We start from the raw sequence: 11,437 nt of genomic DNA, 5'->3' as shown, positions 1-11,437 counted from the left end.
ATGAATACGGAGGATTACAAGAAAGAGATTCTGAGGCAACTTAGTGATGGTAAATATTATGAAAAACTTAAACAAGATCCTAAAGATAATGTTTTTAAGAATACATCTACTTGTATTGAAAGTATAGAAGAGACAAACAGTAATGTAACTAAGGAATTTGACATGTTTCCAGAGTCTGTTAAAACTCCGGCATTTTACGTGCTGCCGAAAATACATAAGACTCCCGGCAGCAATCTAGCGCTAAATTATCCCGGGCGACCTATTGTGTCGGCAGACAGGTCGCCCACGGAGAACATTTCAAAATATCTTGATTATATACTAGTACTCAAACCGCAAATGATAAACTTACCGTCTTATATTAAAGACACAACTGACTTTAATGAAAAGATTAAAAGATCCAAATTCAAGAGTAAGGCTACTTATTTAGTGACACTAGATGTTTCTTCTCTAAACACTTACATACCGCACAGCGAAGGAATCGACGCATGTAAATATTTTTTGGACGAGCGTTGCCATGGAAGATTGAAAAGTGACGATGTCGCAAAACTCAAACTTGTTCTGCAAAATAATTATTTCAAATTTGATGAAGATTTTTATCTCCAAAAAATGGGAACTGCGATGGGCAGCTCAATGGCACCATCATACGCATCGTTATTTATGGGGAAATTTGAACAAGACTTCCTTAGAAATCGAGATCTACAACCGACACTTTGGCTCCGTTTCCTGGATGATATTTTTATGGCGTGGGATCATTCCTTGGAAGAACTACAACTTTTCATCAGAGAGTTAAACAGTTTTCATCCTGACATAAAGTTTACGCATACTATTTCACAAGAGTCGCTCTCGTTTCTAGATGTAAATATACCCAAGGGAGATAATTTATGTGTCGAAACTAACATATATGTGAAAGAAACTAATAACCACCAGTACTTGGACTATACATCATGTCATCCCAAACAATGTAAGAACGATATTCCGTATAGTCAAGCAAAACGCTATAGACGTACAATATCAGATGATGACAAGTTCAAACATTCATTATCACAGCTTCGTGAATTCTTCGTTGACAGAGGTTACCCACATGATGTGTTAGACCGTGCCTTCCAAAAAGTAGTCAATATATCTCAACAAGAAGCTTTACAGACTCAAGTTGTGGACAAAAATAGTGTAATTCCTTTAACTATCGTGTATGATCCAGCGCTTCCGCGTATTGGTAACACTATTAATAAATACTGGAATATTTTGAACCTATCAAAAAGCTTTACAACTAAATCCGTTTATGAGAATTGTAAACCTGATGTTGCCTATAAACGTCCGAAAAAATTACAAGATTATTTGATAAGTTCAGAGTTCAATAAGCAAAGTGATAAACTTTATCTCTCACAGAGATGTAATGGTAGTCGATGTTCTCATTGTACCAATATCGAAACAGGTTCAGAATTTACCAGTCAAATGACTGGTCAAGCATACAGTTTACATCATAACGTAAACTGTAAAAGTAAATGTGTAATTTATTTGATTACTTGCAAAAAATGTGACAAACAGTATGTGTGACAAACTAAGCAACCTGTATCAAAACGCATGAACAGTCACCGATTTGATATTAATAGTTCTACTGACCCTACTTTTTCCTCAATGGTTGCATCACATTTCAGTTTACGAGATCATTGCTTAAAGGACTTTTGATGTTGTAAGAAATGACATTGATCGTCACTGCAAAGAAACAGTGTGGATACATAAACTGAAAACGCTCTATCCAGATGGTTTAAATTCTAAAGTTTTATTTGATATCAATTGACCAATTAACTATTTGTATTGATCTACATATAAAGATATGTAATGCCGAGTATATTGTTGTTTTTTCCTATTTCTATTTTTTATATAAATAAGTATAGGAAATTATGTATAAACACTATCCGACAATTTACTCGGTATGTTTGTTAAATCCGTTTAAAGAAACGTTATTTTGAATTCATTTAACATTGTAAATAATGTAGATCTAAACTTTGTATACATTTTAACTCCTTTTTACGCGACGTTGTTTAACGACGTCACGTCCATTGTTTTATTGCTATTCTTCCCTGATGAAGGCTTATATTAACGCCGAAACGTTGGAAGTGAATAATTATCTATGAACAAACGCTACACGTGTTGTTGTTGATTTTTCCTGTTTATTTATATAGAAAAAAAAATCTTTTAGACAACGAACATCAATCTGACATCATTTAGAGAACAGAAAAAATAATTTTCATTTCTAGAATGAAATTAAAGTGAAAAAAGTCGCCACGAACAAAATGATATATGTTTAATTCATATGGTATGACGTTTTTGTAACTTTAAAGCAAGTTCGACAAATTCAAAAGACATAGAAAAATATTTGTCTTCTCGTCAGCTCCCTTGCAATGTTAAACATTATAGGAGGCTGTTACAGTGTATATTTAATATGCAATTCATAAAAAATGTCTTGAATAGATAAATGGCTTTGTCGTTTATGGATTTTTATATACAATACTTTAATGAAAGCTACTGCTTACATTTGGGAATCAAAAGCACTTGCCGGCTGCTGCAGTAACTGTTGATTTAACATAATTTACGATATCTACCTATTCAGGTAGCGTAACCTTGGGTTAGTGGACGCAATTCTTACATTGTTACGTTAAGACACCATAATTCCAGTCGATCCTCCTATTATTAATTTTTAGGTTTGTTAGTGACCATCCGCGGAAGTATGTGGGGTAAGTATGGCAAATGAGAGGGGAGCGAGGCGATAGCCGAGTCCCTAACATTACCATACTGACTCCACATATTTCCATGGAGCACTTAAATGACCACTTATTTTTAGCGTAGAACAAAATGAAAAGCTACTGACCCTGCACAGGAATATAAGTAATCACCACGAGACCATCTTTTAACCAATGAAACTGCTAGAACCTTACGGGCGGTAAAACAAAATGCCTATAAAACGTCCCAGAACGTGCACCTAGTGCACTTTCCAAATCCATTATTCGGACAATCTACTCAAGAAGGTTAATGGGATGTAAGACTTTTACCAATGAATATTAATGTTTTTGCAACAATGCTTGTTCCGTATCCAAATAAATACAACTACAACTACCTGTTACATGGTTTTGGGGCTTTAAACTAGAAAAATATTGTTCGATGCATTTCATATTTTCCAAAGAATCTAATATCTCCAATGGATCAGCTGGACATTTAACCTTTGAACTATAACTTGATGATTTGGCGGATTCCTTGGACCGTTCAGAGTTCCTCCTCTCTCAGATCTTAGAAGAAATCCGGTAGGTATTCTCCCCTACCAGAGACAAATAATTTAACCACTTACTTGATGATATTTTTAGATGGAAGGTCTTACGACGAATAGCTTTATCTTAAGCAATTTTTTATATTCTATACAACATGCAAAGAATTATTAGAAGAACCAGTTTTAAATATAAAGTAGTTCGGTCTTGGAATAAACTCTGTTCATTAGACTGTACATGTTCAAACAGACACAATACAGAATGCAAAACGAGGTCTTTTACAGTTCAAACAGTATGAAAGATGATGCAAATACTCTGTTAACAAATATTTGATGACTTCAATGGCTATTGCATACTTAACGAAAAAGAATGGATAGATAATACTCAGCTAGAGTTGTACAAAGATTTCTCTGGCATCATACATTTAGACTTCGGGACTTATTTTGACGGCAACTTGGCTTTTTTAATGGCCAAGTGTTTGAGAAATCGATATATACGAAAGCATTACATTACCAGGAAGTTATGCCTAAAATCTTAGTATTTTATACCAGAGGAGGAAAGTTAACGTTGGTCCGAAAATAGCGCCTTAGCAGAAATTCTCGATAAAAAGTCGTCTAAACAAACTTGTAATGGATCTGATTTCTCACTTTTTGCTTTTTCTTTTAAACATTAACATTTAAGTAAAGGGGACAAAGAATAGAATATTTGATAGTATAAGTCGATACTGTACCAGGCATTACCACCTCAGGGTGCAACAGAACCTTGTTCAATTCTAGAAGTATTTCTCCGTACTATCGCGTGGAATTTTTATAGCTGACATAAAAAATATCAAGCTGTATTTAAGTCGAAAAGATAAATGTAAAACAATTTATAATCAAAAGTATATTAAGAGGTTTCCGAAAAAATGTCTTGGCATTACATAACATATAGCGCACTGACAAGCCTTATTAAAATGTTAAGTTTTGTTTGTCATACTCCATTTTAATGACTCTCTCTCTCTTTGTTATGTTTCTTCTAAGAGTCAATGAATTCGCTTTGCCTAAGAAAAACGCAAGTAAATCAATTTGTAAAAGAGATAGCATAGTTATTGGTCAAGATATTACATAGATATATTTTAGATGGCCAAAAGGTGATGAGAGAAACCTGAGATCTTTAATTGATGTTCCAGTTAGAGATTATGTATTGACAAAAGTCAAAGATGTTTTGGGTCAGACGAAACACATGCCTGTCTTGGATATAGTATAATGCTAAAACATAATTTTCGGGGCAATTCAGACTTTAATTCAGTGAAAGAGTGATTGGTTTTCTTTTAATGCTAGTCCACTTTGACGGAAGCTGAGTATCCCAATTTTACACTGTGATCTTGGCCTTATGGTATTTCCAAACATAATTAGTTCTTTTGCATTCGTTGCCGGCGCAACTCACTAGGTATATGTATCAAAACATTTCGTTTGTTATACATTTCTTTACGACTATTTTTCAGCCATGGCCAGAACCAATATAGTTTTTAAATAAATGATTTTGATGTTACAATTTATTGGTAATAATATTTTACGGCTTTCTTTGGATAGAATATACTAGTCTTTTAACTCATCTACAGATAATTATTTACTTTTTCTAATGTAACCATGAAATCAAATTTCGTATGTCTTAGATTTCGCTTTTACAAGACAGTTTTCAAGGGAAATACTTCATTAATTTTTAAAGTAAACTGATTTCTGAAACTTTCACGGCAATGAATCTTAAGTTACAGTATATAAGTTATAATATTATCCGGTTTCATGCTGGCTAAATAAACATGAACACACACATCCACGCACACACGCACGCACGCACGCACCAAAAAGTAAACGTTTTCGTTTATTAAGTTTATTTCAATACTGAATATTTTAAAGTACTAATTATCATCCAGTAAATAAATCCACAATTGCTCAATTATCCTACAGGCTGTGTTGACCTGCAAATAAAAATAAAAAACATTAAAAAATAATCTATAAAAACTACGATCTATTTTACAATATTAACTGTAAGCGTTACTGTCATTGCTGAACGCTCAAGTTTTCAATTAAGTAAATACTTCTGTATAAATATTAAAGTACGTGAAGACAGACATACGCTTTTTGATTTTTAAGGGAAATCAACATTTATTTCATCACACACACATACGCAATCACATGCACGCACGCATGCAAGCACAGATATATTTATATACTGAGCATGACAGCTAACCCGCCATTGATTATGATAAATGAACTGAAAGAGAAATAACCTTTAAATCCATTATTTGATATCATAAAAACGTGTGATAAATCGTCAGATCATATGCAGCAATTAGGCAGTTTCCCCTGGCAATTTTCATGCCACACATGTTTAAACTATACAATGACATATATAAATTAGCAAAATTAAGAAAACGCATTATTACGTTAAGTGAAATGAGCGATATGTTAAAAACTATATTTTATGTATACCAATTAAACAATAAAAAGGCAGTGTTGTCTAATTATTAGTAAATAATTTCTCAGATATTTAACGTGTGACATTCCTCTTTAAAATGGTTAATAAGTTATAGAATACTGACGGGTTATCTTTCTCACAGATGAAATGTGGGGAGGCGAAATTACACGGAGCGTCAGTCCATCGAAATCCTAGTGGCTGGTACAGTGCAACACAGCTTTCCTCTCCTTGAACGAAATTGTTCGGCTCTCCAGGGGCCCAGTCAGAAAAACCAGATGACGTCAGTGGTGTTGAGCTGTCCATCCAAACAAAAGTCCCATCTTGCAAGATGTCCGTCAAACCAATCCAAAATGTCTCTAAAATGTGTATAAATTAGTGCATGCTAATTTTGGTGCATGTATATATGATTCAATGAAGACACCAGAGTGTCTAAATAATCAGTGGGTAAATTATCAGTTATTTACTGAGTATTCAATATATCGTACAGTGTCCGTACAATATCGATTTGGGGGTAACCTGTTGTACAGTTGCCGTGCAGTGTCCGTACAGTATTGATATGTGGATGGCCTGCCTTTCATTGTCTGTACAGTATCGATTTGTGGATAGTCTGCCGTACATTGTCCATACAATATCAAATTGTTGGTAGCCTGCCTAAAAATGCCAATACAGTATGGGTCTGTAAGCAAACTGTCATACAGTGTCCGTGCAGTGCCGGTTTGTGGGTAGTCTGTTGTACAGTGTCCGTACAGTATCGATTTGTTGGTAACCTGTCGTACAATGGCCGTGCAGTGTCCGTACAGTACTGATTTGTGGGTAGCCTGACTAGAAGTGTCCGTACAAAATCGATCTGTGAGTAGCCTGTCTAACAGTATTCGTACAATATCGGTTTATGGGTAGTCCACATTTTCAAACATATCCGTCATGGCCGACTGGTCTAAAGTACTTTTTAATCCCTCCGCACAGAAATGTAGTCCGGCCGAAAACAGACTTAACAACTTTTAAAGACATAGTAAATACATTTGAAATGTAACCAGTCAAAATAGAGTCATTCAATTTGGGTCATTCAAAGAACTACTTTCAAGGGTACAACGATCCGGAAGTACTTCAATACCGGGGTGATACAGTTACTGTACAATGTCAGTACAATATCGATTCGTCGGTAGACTTCCGTACAGTTGCCGTACTATATACGTACAGTATCGATTTGTGAATAGCCTATACAGTATCGATTTATGATAGCCAACCGTCTATTTAAATATTTAAGTTTTGGCATCAACATGTTTTATTACCGGATAACAAACTTGAATTAACGGAAGTTTCAGAATTGTATAATCTCCCTGTCTAAACAGAAAACTGTCGTTTTGGACTTATTTTACATATAGTAGTTTGTCATTCCAGAATGACAGGATTTTTCCGCTTGGTAAAAGTACAGTTTACTTTACAAGTTTTAATTCATAGTATTCATCGTATCTTGAACTAAAACAAACATCTTACTGTTCAACCGTTTTGCTTGTGATTCCAAGTAAATGTTCTCCTGTGGAGAATTGATCTCCACTAGTTTGCCCTTCAGTATCCTACAGAAGTCCTACAAAAAGTAGATATATATTTCTTTGATATTATTATTATTTTCGTATCATTTATTTCAACTGATGTATATAGCTTTTATACCGAATAGTCATGGTGACATATTTGATTTTATTTATTAAAATGCTTTTGTAATATATTATATATGGACACTTCTTCTAGAGGGAATACCAGAAATCTCGTTTTTACCACAGTGACACTGTTGGTAAGGCTGGCCTATTTGTTTACGGACTGTCAGTTACACAGACCCCAAAAACTAAAAACGTATGCATTACATGGCCAATAGCTGGCATGTGACATGCTTCCATCAAGCATGGAATACTGCATGAACTTCATTAACTTTCAGTCTGCTAAATTTCTAAAATGAACTGGTCCTTCATACAATTCGGGCAGTATCATTTATTATTCAAATGGGTGTTCACTGAAAATTTACTGACTGAATAGCGAACAGTGCAGACCATGATCAGCCTGCTGATTCTGGTCTGCACTGGTCGCAAAAGAAGAAACACTTGCCGCAAGCAGGCTAAAAGTTAAAAGATTTAGGTATAGTTGGTTTCCAATAGCTGCAGCTTTGATCAAATATTGAAGATGGGGGAAAAACATTATCTCCCCTTTAGTGACCTATATCTTTCTCCCTCACAATCTATATGTTCAGTTATATTCTATATGTTTAGATATTTTCTATTAAAGATCCTTTGGAAGCATGGAATTGAACGCACCAAGACTCCATTTGATTGAGTCTGTTTTTGAGAGGTAATGAAATGTGCAACACTTCTCGCACCCCTTAGCACCTCTTTTACAAATCTATTGAATGGACTCCACGATCCCAAAGTACCAGAAAATATAGCAACACTGGTAAAAGACACTATCCAAAACATGTAAAGGTCGAAGTGCTTTCTACACATTTTAAGAAATATTTAAGAGCTTCTAGCGGATATTATTTTCGTAAAGCGTCATACATCACATTAAGATCCAATTCTGACTAAGCTAACAACATCAGCTTCAGGCAGTGTAATATATATTCTAAAAAAAATACAAAGAAATGTATACCCATGCGCCAGTCCAGGTTTCTGAATCGTGGCTGAAGTGATAACACGAATCTCCGTGTGCCTCCCATCCCACTGAACAGCATGAAACTGAATTGAAAAAACAGTTTGTTATATTATGCTAACTTCTTTGACATATATATGTATGTATGAATGTTTCGTTTCGTTTGTTTTAAGTTTAACTCCGCTTTCCAACAGCATTTAAGTTATGTAACGGTGGGTGAATGTTTCGTATTCAGATCTTAAAAAAGCGTTTACTTCAAAAGGTAACCTATAAGCATGTTTGTAAACTTACCTCCCGCAGTATAACAAGCAGACAATATAGTTAAACAGAAAATCAAATTAGCCATTTCCATGCTGTATTCCTTGATAATACCGGTTCTTTAAATGACACCAAATAGAAGACTTATCCTTATATATACTCTGGCTTAAGTTTTATCTTATCAGGCAAACATAGTTTGGGTAATCCAAAGGTTACGATAGTTCGAGCTTTTACTTATACTCTCTCTCTCTCTCTCTCTCTCTCTCTCTAGTTAAGATGTTTATTGGTTTTGAATATTAGCTGCTATCTCTTAAACGGTCACACCGTTCACTTCAAAGAACTAATGTTTTAACGTTGCGTCATCACGACACACGCTCTTTGGTCAAATAGCAACACTTTAAGAATGCACAGGGAACAGACTGGGCATGATGTAGAGAATAAAATGACGTTTTGTAGATCAGTTTTTTGTTCAGTTTTAGACGCTATTTGCTACATTTGATGAGTATTGAAAAAATAATTGAATGCCTTCTTTCCATTATGTCAACGATATAAATATGGAAGTCATATAATTTCAACGAAAATTGTTCAAATAAAGTACCATAATCTATGATGTTTGGTCATTTCATTGTAGGAAGAAAGTGACTTCTTGGAAATACTTCGACAAAATGTGTTCCTATCTTGAGAATCCAGTACACGTTCCTGTGAGAATCTTTGGAAACATGTTTAAAGTCCTTTTTACCAATTCTATGTGCAATTTTACGTTTTTGCAATATAAAAGAAAATAAATAGAACTTTAGGATGGACCCCTTAAACTCCAGACGACTTCGGCTGTTATACATCTAAGTCATTATCTTGCTACCTCTGTATTTAGGGTTCATTTATACAGGATCAATTTCACTCTTATTCTTCTTTAAGAAAAGTTACTTATTAACCATTTGTGCGTTAGATTTTGAACTCGTATAAATTCAGAGCTTGATTTCAACCTTTCTTATCAGTGACTAACCTAAATTAATACTAGAGACCACGCAATTAAACATATGAACCTGACAGGCAACAGTTAAGGGGAAAATGAACTACATGCACTGTTAAATACTTGGTGACAAGTCGTTAACAAAAACAACAATAGAGAAAACGTAATTACATATACAATATTTCTTTCTACAAAGTTTCCTGGTGTTAAAATCACGTCACGTGGTAGGAAAGGCGTATTCGATTTACTTATTACGCTTCATCGCAGTATGCACTATTTCCATTAACGCATCAAATCCTTGTTCTGAAGAAATATGTTTAATTCCAAACCACCATTTAATGATGCTTGGCATGTTTTTACCGTTTTACGCAACACTTTATCCTGTACAAATTCATATTTTAGTATTGCCGAATTTACGTGAGAACAGTTGGATGGAACAAAAAACAAATACATGTCAGAATTGTACAACCTGTTCACTGCCCTTGCCTAATAGTTTCAAAGAAGTCGTCATATCAGAGCGAAACTACAGTGCATCTACTTCTGTAATTTAAAATTATATGACTCTTAGACATATAAATCGCCGGCTCAGCACATAGGTTATGCTATATGACCGGTCTATATTCAATACATATTTACTGGGTCAATTAGCAAAAATTTAAAAATAAAATTAATTTTGTGGTGTCATTTAATAATACACCTACTGAACGGCTTGCCCGCCGGTAGTCAAAACTATTGGCTTTTGGAGTAAGGTGACTGAAATATGCATTGTAAACTGCCTCAAGATGCATTAGTTAAACGTGAGAATAGAAGCAAAAATTAGTTTCAAGTATGTGACATCTGGTACAGTTGTACTATGTATGTGGGTGAATACGTAGCCGGGCTTGAATACTGGCTGTTGCTATAATTTAGGTGCAGTTGTTTTAGCTTGTACTAAACCTGTTATCAAACTAAGTTCTGTTTTCAAATGTCACCGAAAATGGTACTACAAGAAGGAGTTCGTACACAATAGATAGATAATCGTGAATTTGTTTAAGCCCAAGACACGTGGCTGAATATTTTTTTTTTATATAGAAAACTCGATTTGGTGACGGCATCTTTGTCCAGCTAGTATATGAGGTGCGTCCACTTGTTTAAGCCAAATTTAATAAGATCTATGGTCCTTGGTTGTAAATTCTCCGAAACATTGAAAACAAATATAACGGATGAACAGAAGATAACTATCCGTGACATGGACTTTGTATAGTGCATATCAGGGAGTCGCTTACCAACAGCCCAAATTCCATTTGAACTTAACACAGTCTAGCAAATGTCAATGAAAGATTACTAGCTTAATGTTGTCACTGGTCGTACATGTGCTAGTTTTTGACTAAATGTTTGGTAACGCCTTATGTAATAGATAATACTTGCCTAATTGTCGTTCCTGGCAAAAGACATTGACTTGTTTTATCAAGATGTTTCACATGTAAATACTACTAACACAATCTAGTGTTGACACACACAGGAAAATAAACAAACTCCGTTCTTTCTACTTGTTTTACACGATATACTATGCACTCCTTAACTAGCCCAAAATTAGTGGTTGTGATGACAAATAACATTCTTTTAAACAGGAAAAAGTAAAGAGAGAAATATCTGAAACGCTTGGATATTGAGGACAGTATTATCAATATTACCTCTTTTAAACTTAAAGGTCCAATACTAAGGAAAGTGAACATTTTAATTTCTTTTAAAAAGCACAGAAACTATTTCATTTTATTGGAAAATGAAAGTTGGTATGTAGAAATCGAAATAAATCGCAGAATATGTACAATTATTTTTCTATGAAGTATGAAGAAAGTTAAAAAGACCTGGGGGTCAT

At 34.5% G+C, this 11,437-nt stretch overlaps 2 protein-coding genes across 2 annotated transcripts; one reads left to right on the top strand and one right to left on the bottom strand.

Annotated features, from left to right (window-relative positions):
- Window positions 1-3,565, top strand: LOC128559243 (uncharacterized). Its single transcript, XM_053550484.1, has 2 exons — window positions 1-1,213; window positions 3,510-3,565. The coding sequence occupies exons 1-2, from the start codon at window positions 1-3 to the stop codon at window positions 3,563-3,565; spliced, it is 1,269 nt and encodes a 422-aa protein (XP_053406459.1).
- Window positions 3,566-5,113: 1,548 nt separating this feature from the next.
- On the bottom strand, window positions 5,114-8,794 carry LOC123547855 (perlucin-like protein). The gene is made up of 5 exons (XM_045335100.2): window positions 8,643-8,794; window positions 8,352-8,437; window positions 7,212-7,302; window positions 5,842-6,073; window positions 5,114-5,217 (listed from the first exon to the last, which is right to left on the bottom strand). The coding sequence occupies exons 1-5, from the start codon at window positions 8,701-8,703 to the stop codon at window positions 5,196-5,198; spliced, it is 492 nt and encodes a 163-aa protein (XP_045191035.2). The 5' UTR covers window positions 8,704-8,794; the 3' UTR covers window positions 5,114-5,195.
- Between the last annotated feature and the right edge of the window lie 2,643 nt (window positions 8,795-11,437).

The sequence above is a fragment of the Mercenaria mercenaria genome, chromosome 9, assembly GCF_021730395.1.
Source record: "Mercenaria mercenaria strain notata chromosome 9, MADL_Memer_1, whole genome shotgun sequence".
In the NCBI taxonomy this organism is placed as follows: domain Eukaryota; kingdom Metazoa; phylum Mollusca; class Bivalvia; order Venerida; family Veneridae; genus Mercenaria; species Mercenaria mercenaria.
This window is presented reverse-complemented; position numbering and strand designations above follow the sequence as displayed.

Bases quoted from the DNA above. Each gene is read 5' to 3' on its own strand.
- LOC128559243 (XM_053550484.1), top strand. From the start codon at position 1: ATGAATACGGAGGATTACAAGAAAGAGATTCTGAGGCAACTTAGTGAT. The intron at 1,214-3,509 runs GTAACACTATTA...ATGTTCAAACAG, and splicing joins TCCAGCGCTTCCGCGTATTG to ACACAATACAGAATGCAAAA.
- LOC123547855 (XM_045335100.2), bottom strand. From the start codon at position 8,703: ATGGAAATGGCTAATTTGATTTTCTGTTTAACTATATTGTCTGCTTGT. The intron at 8,438-8,642 runs GTAAGTTTACAA...TTTTCAATTCAG, and splicing joins TGCTTGTTATACTGCGGGAG to TTTCATGCTGTTCAGTGGGA. The intron at 7,303-8,351 runs GTATACATTTCT...TACTTTTTGTAG, and splicing joins AAACCTGGACTGGCGCATGG to GACTTCTGTAGGATACTGAA.